The sequence below is a fragment of the Pygocentrus nattereri genome, chromosome 8 (genome assembly GCF_015220715.1).
Source record: "Pygocentrus nattereri isolate fPygNat1 chromosome 8, fPygNat1.pri, whole genome shotgun sequence".
NCBI lineage: Eukaryota > Metazoa > Chordata > Actinopteri > Characiformes > Serrasalmidae > Pygocentrus > Pygocentrus nattereri.
In genome coordinates, this window is record NC_051218.1 from 31,895,936 (window position 1) to 31,916,699 (window position 20,764).

Sequence of the window (20,764 nt, forward strand, 5' to 3'; positions counted from 1 at the left end):
CAGTGGGTTTGGTGCTTTGTCAACTCTTTTCTGCTGCTGTGTCAAATAAGGAGGCCTCATTTAAAGCATTATCTTTCCCATGCCATGGTCTTCTGCGCATATGTCACAGTGGTGTCAGAAGTGGGATAGCAGATTAGCAGACTAGAGGAGTATGGCACACCCAGCGATGAAATGGTGAAGAAGAACAAGCCCAACCACAAGAGAGGACCAGTGTGGGAAAGACAGGCAGTGGAGGACAGTAGTCATGACAGTAGATGGCATGATGAGGGTCAGTGGTGGAGCCTGCTGTCACACCATCTTGACCACTGTCCTCCGCTGCCCATCTTTGCCATGCTGCTCCTTTTATGAAGTCCTCAGCCTGGCTCAGCCTTCTCCGCCCTACCTACCTTTAGCTCTACCAGAACGGCTATGAATCAGACATGTCATAAACAGCCATACATATACCCTGACAGAAGGCAGGAACATTACCTCAACTATACCACAGCCTAACACAGAACAGCACAAACCACACATATACACATCCTCCAACTGCACAGTGAGAACTATTCACAAGAATGACTCTCACCACTGAATGGCAGTACCCGTGGTGCTCCGCGCTCGCCACTCTGTATGGCCGCACATCCACTGCCAAGCGAGTTGGTAGCAGGATGCTACAATACTTTTGTCCATTTCAACTTTGTCAGGTTATAAAATGATAGATTTGTTAAAAAATGATAAGTAGAACCTGTGAGGAAATAATTATTTGAAATAAATAAAAAGATGAGAAGCTGTGCATAACTCTTCCTATGTTCCAGTTCTGGGAGAGTTTTGTCTTGCAGCAGGAGGACTCTCCCTTTATCATCTGACAGTGGGTTATATAGGCATCTCAGAACAGACTGTAAAAAGCATATGATTGGTTACAGAGTAAAACTCTACTAAATATGGATCGAGTGTGTTCGAACACGTACCCTTCAGGGGTGACTTTCAGGGCAGAGGCCTTATTCACAGAAGGTGATGACCTTATTTTGATGAATAAGCATCAGCTACAGAGGCAGAGGTGATCTGTATCCTTCCCTCGCTTACAAAGGAAATACTAGCACTCTTTTTCCTAAAGAAGTAATTTCCTGCATGTTTGGTGTTATATATAATCAAACAGCAATAACTTTCTCACCTGTAACAAAGGCATATATCCCAGCATGCTTCTGTCAAGCAATGATGTAAGCTGAAATATAAATAAAAAAAATATACAGTAGTGAAGCTTATAATCAGAATATAGTTTTTTTTTTCTTTTTTGTCCCCACAAGCTTATGTATGGTTATTGTTTTTCCTCTTTTAATCTATTTGAAGACCACCCACACAATTTCAGTTCCATAAAGATTTATAAGCTATATCTCCAATCAGATGGCAACCATTTGATTGACAAATCATTTGTTGAGTTTGGGCAGTTTTGTGACTCTGTACAGACATAACTCACCTGAATGCGATGTAAACTCCGACCAGCCCACAGCAGAGAGGACTGAGGGGATTTAGGCGCTGTTTTCAGTGAAGGTGTGAGAGCAGGATTATTGATCTGATCTGCTTCAGCCCATAAAAACAGCCATGTTTGCTCATTATGTTGGGAACAAAATCCATTCTGCTTCGATTTGTGCCAACTTTCCAGTGAGGTATATTTTTAGAAATGTCACGAAACACCTGACACATTGCATATTCAAGTTCATTGCTTGACATTTTATTTATGTGTTTATTTATTCCATTCCTGTTTGATCAGGAAGGCTATGTATTGAATAATCAATGATCATAAGCATTGCATTATGGAAAGACAGGGAGAAAAATTCTACACAAACAGTTATCAGGATAGTTTGGACTTCATTCTTCATAAAGATCTTTATTTTAGGACCTTTTCATTTTGCTTTTCCACTTTCTTTGCTGTGTAAGTCAAACTGTGTAAAGTAATTTCACTAAATGGCTGGACAGGGAGTATATAAGGCTAGTACTGTGTGCATGTAATATTAGGATGCAGCTTTAATTTTGCCAGATGAAGCTCCTTGTATGGCCAAACTAGGACACCAGAAGATCATATCCATAAGTGCTTTTTGAACATTTCGTTCCAAAATCAAGGATATTAATAGGGAGTTTGTCCATTGTTTGCAGCCTCTACTCTTATTGGAAGGCTTTGGAACATTGCTAGATTTGTTTGCATTCAGCCGCAAAAGTGAAGTCCGTTATTAATGTTGGACACAAAAGCCCTGCTTGCAGTTAGCATTCCAAACTAAAACTCACTGAACCATCTCTTTATGGGCTTCACATTGTAATACCAAAAAAGGAAACTGCCCTGCACAAACCATTCCACAAAGCTGTTCTGAGAAATTGTAGTCAAAGATCCTACTCAAATGCTTCATATCAAAATGCTCCGTTATCTTCATCACTACTTCCCAAAACTGCTGCAGCAACTCCAGCAGCCATAAACTCTCTGCACGCCATTTCACATTTATCTCCATTGTGGACTGAATGAGGAATGAAGGGTTTCTGGTGTCCTTAGTGATTTCCTGGTCAGTTTTACCCAGAATGTAGATGGACACATGAATCCACCAGTTCCACACAGTGAGAGGCAGATGACGTGTATCTCAGTCCTTCTTCATAGCTTCATATGTCTGGGTGTGAGTCATGTATGATCTCATGATAAGACCAAATGGATAGGGCGACTCTACAGTTTCAGGAAATGTTTGAACTGTATTTCTGCACTTGATTATCACATAAAAGAGAAAAAAACATATATGGAATCATAACAGATGATCTTAGGCTTGACGCATGGGTGAGCTCATGGTCAGCAGAGTGTTTAGATGGGTTAGCAGCATGTTAGATGCAGGTTGGAGCTGAACTCTATAGGAAAGTACATCTAAAGGAGGACGGATGGTGACCTTTATTTTACAATGTAATGACATAGTTCATAGAGCCCAAATGATGAAAAAACAGTCCATTGTTCCACCTCCACCAAACTACATTTTGTGCTCTGTATTTCAGCCAGGCAGTCCATGCAGAGAAGGTGTTTCCCCTGCATCAAAGTCCAATTGTGTTGTGCTTTATAAAATGGCAGATGACACAGAGCACACCTACAATTTTTCTAGGTGTGGTTGTTATATTAACCCAATCTATGAAGCTCCTGACAAACAGTTTGTGTGATGATGTTGCTTCCAGAAGCAGTGTAGAACTCTGTAAGGAACAAAAAACAAATTATTTATCAGTGGTCCGTTCAATGAGCTTGTGTGGCAACCCACTTCACGACTGAGCTGTTGTTGTTTTTGGAAAGGAGCCAGCCTTTGACAGTGCCATGCTAAAGGATACTAAGCTCTCCAGTGATGTATCTACTGCCAATGTTTGTTTGTGAAGACTGGCTTGTTTTTATGCACCTGTTAACAATGCATGGCTAAAATAACCGAACTCAGTAATTAGTAGGGGTGTCCACATACTTTTGGCCTTGCAGTGTGTAGTCACTAAAGCTGTCTTCTATAAGTTTCATCTCTAGCTATTATGCTGCCTTCACCAGTCTATAAAATAATTTTTGAAAAGTTTCTGTTATAAAAGTTGCATTTGTGGCCAACTGTACCAAAGCACATGACATTTCCATGTTAATTATTTCTCGCTCATAGCTCAGACACATCGACTGCTTTCAGCTCGAACTGAAAAAGCCTGACATGAAAAGCCTTGAAACATGACTTTTTTTCATTTTCTTGAATAATTTCTCAATCGTAGCTCATTGAAACAAGCTGAAAACCAAAAATACTTCCTATCCATACCTCACTTGTGTTTGTATGTAGAAGCGAAGACGCCTTGAATTTGATGTAAAAAATTAAATTGTTGTGCACAAAAATTTACTTTGATGCAAGGAACAACTATTTTTGGCATATATTGTGAGATCAAAGCAAACAGAAAAAAGTATAGACTGAGAACCAAATCATGGGACAGAATATAAATGATGTAACTAAAAAGTAATGATGTAATTACTTATGCAATAACAATTATGTAACGTAAATTGACTGCATTGCAAAACAACAATAACTCTAGACCTTCGTAGGTTTTCAGTTCATGCTGTGTTGATCTAATGGACAGGAAATGCATGGAAATTGCTGTACTATTTAAATATAATTGGTACAGCGAAACATGTGCCCCAGACCTCTGAAGATTAAAGCTGTTCTCAGCCGTGGAACACAGTGAGAAAGTCGGAGTGAAAGTAAGCAGCAGTGCCATCGGATTGTCTTTCTGTGAAGGTCAGCAGACTGCGCAGTTAGACTTGAAACAGCCACCCAGACCAATTCATCTTAGTTAAGAGCAGATTTGTTGGGGTGGGAATGAGAAAAGAGGCTGCTATCGGCCGGACGTCCGTGAGATCCCCTCTGACCACGTCTTCATCCCACTTCTCTCTGTGATCAATTAATCAGCGGAGGCCGTTAATCAGAGAAGAGCGCATTGCTATGCAGCTCGCTCAGCTGATTCTGCTGCTGCAGTGATGCTGCTTGTACTGATCTATGTTGCACTCTTGTTAGTACTGCAGCTATGTTACATATTATAATACATACTGTACTTCCGTCAATGTGACTATGGCAGCATGACATATGGTTTTACAGGGTTTGGTTGTATGATGACATGTTTGCTGATAAATTCCATCATGAAACTCATTTCTAAGTATATGATGGGTTGGACAGCACATTTAGAACACTGAACAACTGAATATATCCAAAAAAAAGACTGCAATCAACAATCAGAGAGAGTCTGTGAACAAAAACAACCAATGTAGAGTAACTGCCTGAACTGCATAGTAACACTTAGCTGAAATGTCTTTTTTTAAATTAATTCTTTTACCAATGGTTAGATTTTGCATTTTGGTGCATTTTTGGTGCATTTTGTCCATACCATGTCATGCTATATACACTGCTCAAAAAAGTAAAGGGAACACTCAAATAACACATCCTAGATCTGAATGAATGAAATATTCTCACTGAATACTTTGTTCTGTACAAAGTTGAATGTGCTGACAACAAAATCACACAAAAATCATAAATGGAAATCAAATTTATTAACCAATTGAGGCCTGGATTTGGAGTCACACACAAAATTAAAGTGGAAAAACACATGACAGGCTGATCCAACTTTGATGTAATGTCCTTAAAACAAGTCAAAATGAGGCTCAGTATTGTGTGTGGCCTCCACGTGCCTGTATGACCTCCCTACAATGCCTGGGCATGCTCCTGATGAGGTGGCGGATGGTCTCCTGAGGGATCTCCTCCCAGACCTGGAATAAAGCATCCGCCAACTCCTGGACAGTCTGTGGTGCAACGTGGCGTTGGTGGATGGAGCGAGACATGATGTCCCAGATGTGCTCAATCGGATTCAGGTCTGGGGACCGGGCGGGACAGTCCATAGCTTCAATGCCTTCATCTTGCAGGAACTGCTGACACATTTCAGCCATATGATGTCTAGCATTGTCCTGCATTAGGAGGAACCCAGTGCCAAACGCACCAGCATATGGTCTAACAAGGGGTCTGAGGATCTCATCTCGCTACCTAATGGCAGTCAGGCTACCTCTTGCGAGCACAAGGAGGGCTGTGCGGCCCTCCAAAGAAATGCCACCCCACACCATTACTGACCCACTGCCAAACCGGTCATGCTGAAGGATGTTGCAGGCAGCAGATCGCTCTCCATGGCGTCTCCAGACTCTGTCACGTCTGTCACATGTGCTCAGTGTGAACCTGCTTTCATCTGTGAAGGGCACAGGGCGCCAGTGGCGAATTTGCCAATCCTGGTGTTCTCTGGTAAATGTCAAGCGTCCTGCACGGCGTTGGGCTGTGAGCACAACCCCCATCTGTGGACGTCGGGCCCTCATACCATCCTCATGGAGTCAGTTTCTAACCGTTTGTGCAGACACATGCACATTTGTGGCCTGCTGTAGGTCATTTTGCAGGGCTCTGGCAGTGCTCCTCCTCTTCCTCCTTGCACAAAGGCGGAGGTAGCGGTCCTGCTGCTGGGTTGTTGCCATCCTACTGCCTCCTCCACGTCTCCTGGTGTACTGGCCTGTCTCCTGGTAGCACCTCCAGCCTCTGGACACTACGCTGACAGACACAGCAAACCTTCTTGCCACAGCTCGCATTGATGTGGCATCCTGGATGAGCTGCACTACCTGAGCCACTTGTGTGGGTTGTAGAGTCCGTCTCATGCTACCACGAGTGTGAAAGCACCACCAACATTCAAAAGTGACCAAAACATCAGCCAGAAAGCAGAAAGGTACTGAGAAAGTGGTCTCTGGTCCCCACCTGCAGAACCACTCCTTTATTGAGTGTGTCTTGCTAATTGCCAATGTTTTCCACTTGTTCTCTATACCATTTGCACAACAACATGTGAAATTGATTGTCAATCAGTGTTGCTTCCTAAGTGGACAGTTTGATTTCACAGAAGTTTGATTTTACTTGGAGTTATATTGTGTTGTTTAAGTGTTCCCTTTATTTTTTTGAGCAGTGTATTTTGGCTGGCACAGTGGCGCAATAGGTTCTGCTAAGAAGGGCCTGAGGTCAATTCCCTGGCTGGGCAACCAGGGTCCTTTCTGTGTGGAGTTTGCTTATGTAGATCGATATGTGCATCTGAATAAGTATCACATTTACCCTTACTGACCACTGTGGTGGATCATTCTCAGCACTGCTTTCAAGGTGGTGGTGTGTTATTGTGTGGTGTGCTGATGTGAATGTTTTACTGGAGTTTTTAAACACTGTGTCCACTCACTTTCCACTCTATTAGACACTCCTAAATTATTGGTCCTCCTTGTAGATGAAAAGGCAGAAACAATGGTCACCAATTAAAAGCTCCAGAAACATTACTGTGTTTGATCCACTCCACATAGCAATTTATGCAGAGAAACAGTCTGTAGTTGTAGAACTTTAAAGTGCTCCTTTATGATAAGTGGAGCTGATGAAATGCATAATGAGCGTAAAAACAGTGTTTAGGGGTGGAAATGTCTTCGCACCTCACAATTCAGTATGATTACATTTCAATTCAAGTCACCAAGATGTGATTATAAAACGATTGTCGGTGCATCTTGATGTACTTCTGTCGACATAACCTGTCTCAAAGTATGCTGTCAGGATCTTTTGTTCAGTAAAATAATAGTGTTATTTTAACATTACTGGTCATTTTTATGATAGATACCATACTTTTTATATCATGACAGATTATATCACGTGCTAATATTTGCAGTTGTGACGGGGAGCGAGGAGGCGGACGCATATGCAGAGATAAGCCAGATTTATTATGGGCAAATCCAGGGTCATAGTCGTAACGGTCCAGGTTCACATAGCCAACACGGATAGATTGGAGGACAGGCATGACAGACCAGAATCAAACAGAAAAACAACAGTACATAGACCAGTACAGCAGATAACACCAACAAAGACCAGCCAACACAAGGGGCAAACACAGGGCTTAAATACACATGGAAAACGAGGGACAGGTAGAAAACAGGTGGAGACAATCACGGGCGGAGTCAGGAAACAAGGGGGCTAAATCAAAACAAACGCACATGGACAGGACTGGCAGGGGTCAATCGTGATAGCAGTGTATTCTGGCCTCCAATGACATCAAGCGTTATGACATCTGATGTGACACCTACCCCTAATAGTAACAGGACCTTGTTATATAACTGAACATAGTGTGTTACAACAGTCATCATAGCATACAACATCTTCCAGGACAATGGTTATGTCAATGTTATGTAGCTGGGTTCATTAGAAATATAGTATATTATATATACTATATTTCATCACAATATAGGCTATAGATATAAACTTACTTTTAAACATACTTAAAATCTTTAATGAAAGTTTGTATTTTTAAAAACTTTACCCTCTTGTTTTGAGAGATTTGATTGCAAACATCCATTCATGGCTATTTTTTTTCCCTTTAAATAATGCACACTAAAGCAACATGTGTGCTAACAGCGCCACATGACTTATATGTGACTAAATTAATACGTTCTAAACATTGCAATTTACATAGATTAAAGTTCTCTGACTCTGTGCCAGAATTCCAGTGTCAGGCCATTCATTTTCCAGAAATAGTGTGCTATGGAATTTCTGTGTAACGTCTATAGTCAAGTAGTGCACTTTTTGTCGAGGACAGGATGCCTGGTAATTATCGGAGTGCTAAAGAGACTATCCCAGCCCTCCTCATCTGCACACACACCACACACACCTCGCCTTGCAGAGGAAGACCCCTGGCCTCAAAAACAGAGATAAGAAAGGCCATGATAGCACCACTGATCACCCTGAGCTGAGAGGCTAATGGAACCTTTGCAAACACTCTTAAAGGCCAAGAGTAAAGTCTGAAAGCAGACTGAGTTTATGACCTTTAGAAAATCTTTCCTTCTTGCCCTCTATACACACATACATTTCATCTCCACTCAGGGAAGGACACCCGGCTCGAGGAACAGATCCCAACTGATAACCAGTCCAACTTAATGAACCCTCAGAACGCCACCTTTTTGGGGCAAACAGCTGTCGTAAATTCTTTGGGCCCTTTGCAAGAGCAAATTGAATGACTTTCCTTTCTTAATCTAACTGAAAAAATAACTCTGTCCCTGCTGAACTATCAATGTGTGACTCAACACATGGTTTCCATTGCCGCATTGTCGGAGGTTAATTAATTAAGACTTGTCAGAGGTGAATTAATAAGATTCCTTACAATTGAGTTTCATTAATTAAGATTATTGTGGAGTTGAGCTTTCATGATTTGTATTTTTTTTTTATTTTAATTATTTTCCTAGAGCAGGGGTCAGCAACATGTAACTCTTTTACTGCCCTGTTGTGGCTCCAAAGCAAAATAAAATTTTTAGGTAAAAATAAATTACTCCTCCTTTTTGCAGTAAAATAAAGCTCTGCTGAGCATTCTGACACAGTTTTACCACTAAATGGTCTTAAACACTGGAGTTAATGTTTAAATGCTAATTCACCCTGACTGCTGGTCACAGCCTCCCCTAGCTAGTAGGCAAAGAGAAGGATTTAAGACAAACATCAATAATTTGGAGACAAATGGATTTATTTGCATTCATAATCACTTCAGCTGGTAAAGAAACTGTCAAACACTAAAAAGTTACGTAGATGAACCCAGCCTCTCCTTTGAATTTTCCCATCCCACCTTAAATAGTGCCTGCTGCACCTACCAGAGGTGCAAGAAAATCGGCTATATCTGAGCTAAAGCTTAAAGCAGAGTAAAGTAAGTCTGTGTTTTCGTTTATATTATATAGCTATTAGCACATACTAAGACATGTTAACAGCCTGATAGTAAAATGGACATAAAATGTTGTGTCTGCGTGGGTTTCCTCCGGGTTCTCCGGTTTCCTCCCACAGTCCAAAGACATGCAGTCAGGCCAATTGGACATGCTACATTACCCCTAGGTGTGAGTGTGTGAGTGACTGTCTGTGTCTGTCTGTCTGCCCTGCGATGGACTGGTGACCTGTCCAGGGTGTATCCTGCCTTCCGCCCGAAGACTGCTGGGATAGGCTCCAGCACCCCCCCACGACCCTGACGGAGAAGCGGCTTAGAAAATGGATGGATGGATGGATGGATGGATATATATATTGCATGCTTCTTTGTTCTTTTGATCACACTCAAAAATCTCTGTAAAGTTATTTTATGAGAAAACTTGATCTGACATGCAAAGAGATTGCGTATTCATTATATATTGAGCTCTGCCCGATGCCAGCTGAGATAGGCTCCAAGAGCCCCCGCGACCCAGACGGAGAAGCGAGTTAGAAGATGTGTGTGTGTACATATTGAGCGTGAAAACTCTTTTTCCCACTTTAGCTCCGCCCACCAGAGTATAACTGGAAGACAAGCAAATACACGATCTGACAGAGAGAGAAAGAACAACTATGTAATGCCAAAAAATGAAAAGAAGCCCTCTCCCGAAATTCACTTTAAATCAGCAGATTTTACTTTCTAGTTTATATTTGTTCCATGTCTCAGTTCATCGTCTCTTTGATCAGTTTGCTTGTTTTCATTCACTCGGATATCTTGAAGAAGTGTTGGTAACTGGCTCACTGCGTTAGCATGTTGAATAGCCTGTCCTCTCTGTGTTTTACACACTCAAACTGCTGCTCCTTCTGAAGTTCAAGATTCTAAGGTTACACTCTCATTTCTTTAACTATATGGTTAGACTGTGTTACTCTGTCCCACACTTTTTATCTAAACCTAGGTCAGTTGCTACACCTGAGTTAATATTTTGTTCTGTGCTCAAACGCCATGAAATAACAACATAAAATAATAATGATTTTTCTGAGTTTCAGCTAATTTCAATATCTTCATCCGATTAATCTGCTGTCTCTAGTTTTCTCTACACACCCATTAATCTAATATTAATACCTATACATCCTCGTATCAATAAATTAGCTATCACTGGTTGTATGTGTAATTATCACAATTCGATTAAAATAGATCACTGTCCACTGGAAAACCCTAGCCTAAGACTGACAGAAGTAGCTGTGTTTTATAGTGGTTGGGAAAATAGGTGGTTTAAGTGGCCTTGTCCCACTACATCATGTACTGTAGGGGTGCAGGGGTCAATATTTAAATTCCAACATAGTTTGATAAGATTCATGGTGGTTAATTAGTGACCAAAATTCTTATAAAGTGAAGGTTTTTGCAAATAACATCATGAAATGCTCATTATTATATGACAAAATGTTTAAAACGTTCATGAAATGACCAAAATATACAATGATCGGTGACCAAATGTTATCCTACTCTGCTTTGCATTGTGCCTAAGAGCCCTGTTCCTGATGATAAAGCCACAGTAACCACATAGCCTCTCATGACTTATTGCTTAAAAAAAGCTGAATGCTAACAAAGACATTGCGGATTTTTTAACTGTTGTGTAGCACGAATATGGGTGTGTGCATATGTGTTCAGTCATAAAATGGTGGTTGGATAGTGTAGTGGTTAACACCTTTGCCTTCTACACTGTAGACTAGGGTTCAATCCCAGGGCAAGCACCCTACACTATACCAATAAGGGTCCTTGGGCAAGACTCCTAACACCACCTTGGCCTACCTGTGTAAAATGATCAAATTGTAAGTCGCTCTGGATAAGAGCGTCAGCCAAATGCCGTAAATGTAAAATGTAATAAAAAAACCCTATTTTTGTATTATAAAGTAGAGCTACTTTATTAGTACAAACACAGAAATACTGAGAGTTTTCCTCAGACTATATGTGACAATCTGGGAAACCATATTTTTTTACTTTGTATGCTGTAGCTTTACAATGAATTCTTAACTTAATTTTACTACTTAAAGTCTCCAACACAGTGGCATCCTGGCTTGTTCTAAGCTCCATATACTGAGGAGCATATTGCACATTGTTTGGTTCAGATTGCTTTGTCTTGGAGAGAGTTATATTCGAGAGAATTAGAGAGAATATTCAGGGCCTCTTTTGAGTGAATCTCCCTGTAGTTCTATACAGAACCATGAACACTGAACCAGAACTCGTTGATTTAAAGATTCTTTGCTACATGAAAGCGTTCCTCAGATTGATGGAGAATGTGCTGAATATGGTTCTGTATACAACCCCTTTCAAAGGGTTGTATACAGAACCATATTTGGCACATTTGTCATCAATCTGAGCACCAAATAGTACCGAAAGGAGTTCTTCATGACCCCATGACAGTAGAAGAACCTTTTTTGGTCCTATATAGAACCATATACAGCTCATTCTCCTTCAAGCTGAAGAACCCTTTCGTGTTGCAAAGAACCCTTAAATCATGGAAACAGGTATGTAAGTGTTCAAGGTTCTAAATTGAACCACTTCTTTTCTAAAAAACCCTTGAAAAACCATTATTTTTAACTGTGTTTAGAAAGACGCAGGCTGCGTGAGTTTGTCAGTAGGGAAAAATTCAAATTTGACGTTGTGTGATTCATTGATTCTGAATATTTCAAGACAGAAGCACAGTGCATCTAAGAAGCAGTTGTTTTTTTTCTCCTCCCTTAGTAGTTGGACCTAATAAAGTAGCCCATCTTTATTTTATTTTGTTAGTAGTATTCTCAGTAATGAGCATCAAAGTCACATACTGAATTTTCTTGCACTTGTTTCTGGCCCCCCGCCAGCTTCAGCTCACGGCGGTGGACTCTCGCCTCATTTAAACACTGAGCGAAATCCCAGGGAACGGGAAGGCGCTCGATTCTGCAAGTCAAGCGCAATCAACAGGAGATGACAGACTGCTTAATGAGGCTCAGATGGAACACGCGAGTTATGACCAAACATTTCCAGCTGTACAGACTCAGAGCTTGTTGCTACAGTCATTTAGCCCAGTTAAAGATTGGGAGCGCCAGGCCTCAGACAGCCAGTCGGTTAGTTACATGTGCAGGACGGCTGCCGGCCAGCCAATCGGAGAGCAGCTCAGTGCGATGTCATTGATCTGATTAATAGAGTGGAGCGAATGGAGGAACTCTAACATGTTGCTGCCTGTGAATAATTGATGGCCCTGGGCATGCCACTTCCCTTTGAAGTTCCTCTTTGAAGCCAACCCCAAAAAGAAACAAGTTAAAATTTCACAGGTCTGAAATATTTATCTGTAATGACCCGAGCTCTTCACACACTCTCGGACTGAAAGCGCCGTTAAAGTGAATGGAGATGATCAAACGTGTTCTTTCGGACGGTGGACCTTGATCCCCGTCTGCTTCAGAAAAATGTTTTAGCACAGCAGACTATATGCAGTACGCGCAGAATCTCCAGGAAATTACACTTTCAGGACACGAGTATGCATTAAATCTGTGATACCTGGATGAGACCAAAGTGTTCCGCAACACAGGCGCCTCTCGGGTGAGCATCAGGTGTGTTGTGTCACTTGAGGACAAATACTATGCTACTGCACGTTTGGGACAGCTTTATTGTTTTGTTTTGAGGCCTGACACTGCTGAACAAAATAAAACGTTGGTGAAAATAGCCACAGTACCTCTCAGTCCCTGTTGACCATGAAACTTTTTTTTGTTTTTCATAGAAATGGCCAGGCATTTATCCTCACCCCAACTCTCCAAACAACTAATACAGTACTTAAATATGACATACAATAATTTGTGTGGCTGTCTGTAGAACACTTTTTGACCTATTGAACTTTCTTAAATAAATCTTACTTTTTGAGTTTAAAAATAAAGTTATGACATTATTTAAATTTAACCATGTCTGAAAATTCCAAACTGAGAAAACTGCATTAAAAAAATTCACAGCATTCAGGCTTTTGTTTTGTCACAATTGAATAATTTGGGACATTTAAATTTGGTGTTTTATTGCATTTATAAACTATTTCAAAACCAAGTGACATTGTCCAATGCAAGCATACTTGTATTTATTTGTATAATAAATAATTATATATTTATTATTACATATATGTTTTAATTATTTTTTCAGGGAAAGTGTAAGAAAAGCAATAGCAAGGTAGATGCTAAAAGTTTACCCTGATAACAGGCACTTACCTCACCTATGTAGGTTACTTTAAGGAGTAAAAACATCCTCAAAAGTTTCTAAAGAAGTGTCAGCATCTATTCTTCTGCTTAACACTGATCTTTTATGTCAATTTGTTGTGGTAAACCAATCAATCATGAAGAAGCAGAGATCATGTAAGGGCTTTTGAATGATGCACAGCAATGGAAATTATTGGCTGAAGCTGAAAGATCTGTAGTGGAGAAGTTCTGGATATTGCATCTGCTATTCATGCTCAATATGAACAGAGATTATAAATCTTGTGTTCCTTTTAGAAAATGTGAAACAACATGGCCAACATTCTCGCTGTTGATTGGCTGCTGCTCAAACTGTTTGAACGCATCTGCCTTTTTAATCACTGTTTTCTATTTTCATTAACATTCAAATGATTTAATCAGATGAATCATCATCTAAAATCATTAAGTCTGGGATCTTGACACATTGTTGTGAGCCTATTGTTTTTTTTTTTTGTGTGTTTTTTTTTTTAATTCAGCTGCTTTTCTTTTCTTTCTGTGGATAAGCCATTTTTGTAAATGAGATGTGTGAGTGTGAAGACATTTTAAAAGGTTCCACTACTAATTCAAGACTAGATATTTCCTCTAGCTGAACATCCAAGCCAAGAAACCTTAAGGAGCCTTTTTAATTAACCAATCTATGTCAATCCCATGGTGCACTTCTGCTGCTTGCTCCCAGCTGTTGAACAGACTTGAGCAGACTTGTGATGTGTCTTGTCTCTTAGGGATCCTGTATAAAGGCAATGGGGAAAATGTGTTCCTATCCCAGCTTCCTCCAGTCATAAGCACCATCATGGGAAATGGCCGGCGCAGGAGCATCTCGTGCCCCAGCTGTAATGCCCAGGCCGAGGGCAACAAGCTGCTGGCTCCCGTAGCCCTGGCCTGGGGCCGAGACGGCAGCCTGTATGTAGGAGACTTCAATTACATCAGACGGATTTATCCATCAGGCAATGTTAGCAGTGTCATGGAGCTCAGGTGAGTGTGCAGCAGAGGGATGGATATATGGATGGATGGATGGATGGATGGATGGATGGATGGATGGATGGATGGATGGAAGGAAAGATGGATGGAAGGATGGATGGATGGATGGATGGATGGTTTCATGAATTGATTGGTGAGTTGATTGATGAACTGGATTTGTGGCCCTAGCCTGGGACAGATAGCAGCCTACATGTATGATGCTTCACATGTAGGATACTACATGTAGGATTACATCAGACATATCTAAATAACAGGCAGTGTTAGCAGCATCACAGATTTCAGGTCATGGTGCAGCAGGTGCACAGAGGTAGAGAGGAATGAATAGGAAGGCATGAGGGAGAACATTCAGCATGAGGGCATTATTTCATCACTCTAATTTAGCAGCGTTATGGATACGCATAGTGGATAGATAGATGTATGCATGTTATGCATGAGTTATGAACGGATAGATAGATGTATAGATGACCTCATGGGTGGATAAATGAATGCTGAATTGATAGCTGGGTGGATTGATCTGTGATTACTGGATGGATGGATGGATGGATGGATGGATGGATGGATGGATGGATGGATGGATGGATGCATGGAAGGGTTAATTGGTTGACAGAGATGGGCATGAATCAATAAATCATTGGATATAGAGATACATTTATGGATTGATGGATGGACTGATGAATAAATGAGAGGATGGATGGATGGATGGATGGATGGATGGATGATGGATGTACTGGTGTTTTTATGAATGGAAAGATGGATGCTGGATTGATCAATGGATTCATAAAAGAAAGGATGGATAGGTCAACTCATGGATGGATGGACAAATAGATTCTTGGATTGATGGATGTTGGGTGGATGGATGGATAGATGGATAAAGTGATAGATGTATTAAAGAATGAATGACAGGATGGGTTGATTGGATTCAGATTGATGTTGGGTGCATCAAGATAAATTAATTCATGCATACACTGATGAATTGATTCATGAAGCTATATATAGATAAATGAAAATGTTGATGATCAATGGATTGATGCATCTGTGAATGGATGGACGGATAGATGAACACATGAATGGGGAAGATGTATTAATGGATGGATGGATGGATGGATGAATGGATCAACAAGAGACTAGATGAATTTATAGATGGATAGTTTTATGGATTATTGGATAAAGAGTGTGGACACTAATGCATTTAGCACACCTAGAAATGAGAAATGAGTCATCATTGGAAAGATATTTGGGTTTGAATGAAAGACCAGAAAACATGCCACAGGTTCTCTTTGTCCAGGTTAATCGTTTATCATGTTCTGTACAAGGTTCCTAAAGACAGTCAAACTGTCCAGTAATTTATCTCAACTGTGTCTCCTAGTTTTCCATCTAATTCTTTGTAGTCATTACCTGTTTAGCCAATCTCTCTTACTTGTAGTCATGAAAAGAAAGTTATTTGCTTTAGCACCATAGCACACAGAAGGCTGGAGCTTCAGGGAGACTGTTAAGAATGAAGCATAATGCATAAAGAAAAAGGATAGCAGTAAAAGGCTGCATGAATGGATCTCATGATTGAGTGTATGGGTGTACTGTCAAATTGATTAATGAATGTTATAAGCAGTAAGCCTGTCCTTGTGTGCTCTGATGACACTTTTTCTTCTTTGTCTCTTGTGTTTATACACTGTCGATATTCTCCCTTTTGATGCATGAAGAAATAAAGATTTCAGACACAGGTAAGCGATTCTTTACTCATAAGCTTTCAGCTTAGATGGCACTGATAAAGCACTAGAAATTATGATTTTCAATAAATAATGTCTTGTGGGATGTAGATATTGCACTTAACATCTGTCATAGAGTAGCTTAGTCCCATTAATACCCTAATGTGAACAACCATCATCTGTTGAAAGATATATATATATAAACACGTAAGTACTTGTTTATATATAAGCATTCATTTTTTATGTTATGTATTTTGTGTGTTTGTTCTATTTTCTGTCTTGCCAACAGCACATTCCCGAGCAAATGTAGAAAATACTTGGCTAAAAAAATGATTCTGATAATTAATTCTGAATGGGCATATGGCCAAACAGCATGTGGAACTTGAGCAGTTTGCTTCAAGATAGCAATCAGAAAGTAGAAGGTGACTTCAGGTCATGTGGCAAAAATTGCCGATTGCCTTATTGTTGCATCTTCGTTCATGCTGCTCTAGCACCACATTCTGGTTCTCCGACTGAAACAGATCCCAGGATTGAGTTGGATCTCTTCTACTTTTCAGATCAGATAGAAAATGCTGCAGGTTATGGATTAATCTACAATGTATGAACATGCCCTTATAAACATTCTTTAATAATTGTCCACAAAAAAAGTCTTTATCTGTTTCCTGAGAAGGTTGCTGATGGACACATTGTCCTGCATTCCAAATCTTTGCTTGTGGTCATTAGATGTTAATGGCATTCAGGGAGGGGCTGCGCTAACTCGCTCAGAGACGAGCACACTGATGGGTTTAATGAATGCAAATAAGCATGGCCTGATGAAATGCCATCAGCTGTTGACAGTCATTAAGATCTGCATATCACAGCTCCATTTCTGAGAACCTTCTCATGGGAGTCAGGACGACTGAAATGATTTGGCAGTCTTCAAGGCGTCATCACTGCCTCATCGAATGTGTTCCAGTCACATCTGATTTATTTCCCCTTCACACATTTCCCTCCTCCTCGTCTGTCAGCAACTCTCACTGTTTTAAAACACTAGAAAAAAAGCAGACGGTGGATGTGTGAACTTTCTAGCAACATTAATATTCTCATCACTGTGTTATTTCACCTGCCATCTCCAATTGCACTGTCAAACATCTCATTTCTGAAACAGTTTCTGCTTGACCACAAGTTAGAGATTTAATCAGGCCTAAAATATTGAACTGGACCCGAATGTAGCCTGAGAATATTCTTTGCCTGAAACAATGCACAGCAGCAAGAATAGAATCCAGACTTGAATTTAAGCTTTCAAAATTCTGTATGAACCCAACTCTACCTGACAAAATTCTGTCTGAACTCGACTGTAGCTCCACAAAATTCTGTCTGATGTCACGATTGGCTCCTTCCACTCCATGTGCCTTTTTGTTTTGGTTTGTCCATGTGCGTTTGTTTAGGTTTAAGTCCTCCCCCCTGTTTGGTTACTCCGCCCCTGATTGCGTTCACCTGTCCCTCGTTACCCTTTGTTATTTAAGCCCTGTGTTTGCCCTTAGTGTTTGCCAGTCTTTGTTCGATGTATTGGTCTATGTTTGTTTACTTGAGTCTGTTTATAGTTTGTCATGTCTGACCCACAATCTGTCCGTATTGGCTCATTGACCCTGGACTGTTTCAACCACGACCCTGGATTTGCCTCTAATAAATCACTTATCTCAGCATATGCGTCCGCCTCCTCGCTCCCTGTTACATCTGAACCCAACTGTAGCCTAACAAAAATTCACTATACCTAACAAAATTCTGTCTGAACCTGACTGTGACACTGCAAAATTCTGTCTGAACCTGACTGTGACACTGCAAAATTCTGTCTGAATTTGACTGTGACACTGCAAAATTCTGTCTGAACCTGACTGTGACACTGCAAATTCTGTCTGAATTCAACTATAGCCTTGCAAAATCGTGTCTGAATTCGACTGTAGCCCCGCAAAATTCTGTCTGAATTCAACTCTAGACTTACAAAATCCTGTCTGAATCCGACTGTAGCCCCACATAATTCTGTCTGAACTCAACTGTAGCTCCACAAAATTCTGTCTGAACCCAACTGTAGTCGATCATAATTGTCAGAATCAATCTGAAACTTGAAAAATTCTGTCTGAGCCTGACTATTACCCCCAAAGAATTATCAGAACCAGTGTAGTTTAATACATTTCTGTCCCTGTCTGAATCTTGCTGACTAAATTTCTGCAACAAAGTTAGTTTATATAGTAGTATAAATAGTTTATGCTCTGTCACACGCAACACTGGAAATTGTCTCAAGTCTCACAGCTCTCTCTCCTTCATTCCTGCAGTAATAACCCAGCTCATCGGTACTACCTAACCACGGATCCTGTAACTGGACAGTTGTATGTGTCAGACACCAACTCCAGGCGGATCTATAGGCCACGGGTGCTTTCGGCTAATGCAGAGCCCCAGCAGAATGTGGAGATTGTGGCAGGAACAGGAGACCACTGCCTGCCTTTTGACGAGACTCAGTGTGGGGATGGAGGTCCAGCTACAGAAGCCCTACTGACAGGACCCAAAGGTACAACATCAACTGAGCCATACAGAGTCCAAAACCAAAGCACTGACCACACCTCACTCACAGACAACAATTTAACTGTTCAGTTAACATCAGCAGATACAGAAATGACCAGTGCTATACACATAGCCAATAATGACAGGGTTAGCTACCTAGCTAATTAATGTGATTTTACAAAGTGATGAAATCAGTAATTAGCAATGGACACATGAACTTACCATTTCATTACATTTTGGTGCAAATGATACTTGGCAACTTCATATTACTACGCTGAAGTGGCACAGATCTGATTTTTTTGACTTAATGTGACACAGATCTGATGTTTTTAGAGCAATGTGTCCATACAAATCCCACCTAAGATGCTTTCATATGTGGTCCTAGATTGGATTAGTGTACAATTCATGCCCTGTGACCTTAATGTGAATGCTCAGATCTGAATTCATATGTTTTTCTTTTTGTTTTTTTTTCCACTGTGCACATGTTTGCATTATCATTCAGAGTTCTCATAGCAGCAGCACTACAATTCTGAAGTTAGTGCCAGTAAATGATGGAAAAGTAACACATCGCACTCTTTTTCATCTTCGTTTCGCTCTAATAATGAGCAGCTGGGGGCTGTTCAGAGCTAATTATATTCACAGCGAAGGCCTGCACTGCTGGTTAGTTTGCTGTTCATGACGCATGTGATTCATTCATTCACGAAGTTATTAATTATGATATGCGCATGCGGGTCATTTCAGGATGCCGGTCTGTACACATTAATAACAGATTGGAGTCACTTACCTAAACGAGTGTGAATTATCACGTTAGAGAGATTAAATCTCAGCAAAATTCTGGTTTGAGTAATGAGGCTTGTAATGTGAACGTAGCATTTATCCTCACCTGGAAAAATACGGAATTCTCTAAATCATGTCTGAATACTTAAGCTGCAAGTGGTACCAAAGACAGAAATTGAGACTCAAGATAGAAACAACTTAAGTTCAAGTTAACAAGCATTAACTTTCCGTTGCCCTTTGAAGATATTATGCAAAACAACAAAAGTTGTTTGCAATTAGAACCGTGAAGTTTTGCCGACAGATGCATCAACTTTCTTTCTAGCCTAGAACTGGGGAACAAAATCACCTTATCTCAGCCATCTTTCCAGTCCCCAGCCAACACCCCCACCCCCCCACCCCCACCACCACCACCCATCCGAAGATTGCACATCTGCTCAAAGACTCTAAAAATAGATGCTGACACATTTTGCTAATAGACTCCCATAAGGCATGAATGTGTGAGACCTTACAGGCTCCCATTGACCCTGACGTCATATCACTAACAGGACTCAAAGGTACTAGAGTACTAACTGAACCTTGAAGAGTCCAAAGCTAAAGCACTGACCACTAATGGCCCTCCTTTCCTAATACACCATTGTACATCAAAAATTGGCAATAACAAGCTTTACAGCTGTTGAAAGTTGAAATCTGGTTAGATCTTGCCATTTTGTTCAAGAAACAGCTGCGAACAGCTGCTAAACGTTCTACCCTGGGAATAATTCCACACATTTTATACCCTTGTTGTGTTGTCTTTCAGGTTTTTAAAGCACTTTTGGGCTCAAAGAGTTTCAAAATGAGCTTTTAACAATATTCTGGAAAAAAATTAAAGTGACTGTTTCGTTTTTCCTTTGAACTACAAGCAGAATCTTGGTCATGGTCAAACTATTATTTAGGCAATACAGGGCTCTAGAGCTCTTACCTCACCTTACTAACAGTACTGAAACCCTGAATTTAAAGCACTGACATCATCTTTCTCTAAAGCCCTGTACAACTTGAGACTGAAATAATTTCCCAGTGATGTATTAAACCCCAAATTTGTAATAAAAATTTGCACTTAACTCTGTCAAAAATGCAATAAAATCCAATAATCTGCCCAAATAATGTAATATAATGTTTTAACTGATCATGTAATAAAACTTACAATGCCTTATTACATTATTGGGAATTTCCCCAAGTTTTTAGGTTCACAATATATAATGTCTTATTGTTTTATTGGAAATGGAA

The 20,764-nt window shown here is 40.4% G+C and overlaps 1 protein-coding gene across 3 annotated transcripts in view; it reads left to right on the plus strand.

Annotated features, from left to right (window-relative positions):
- The window catches only part of si:dkey-237h12.3 (teneurin-3), a 306,416-nt gene that overhangs the window by 264,256 nt on the left and 21,396 nt on the right, over positions 1-20,764 (plus strand). For all 3 annotated transcript variants that reach the window (XM_017693371.2, XM_017693372.2, XM_017693373.2), the window contains 3 exons: positions 14,228-14,477; positions 16,181-16,201; positions 18,499-18,731. In XM_017693371.2, the coding sequence (XP_017548860.1) occupies positions 14,228-14,477; positions 16,181-16,201; positions 18,499-18,731 (504 nt within the window). The remainder of the gene's footprint in view (positions 1-14,227; positions 14,478-16,180; positions 16,202-18,498; positions 18,732-20,764) is intronic.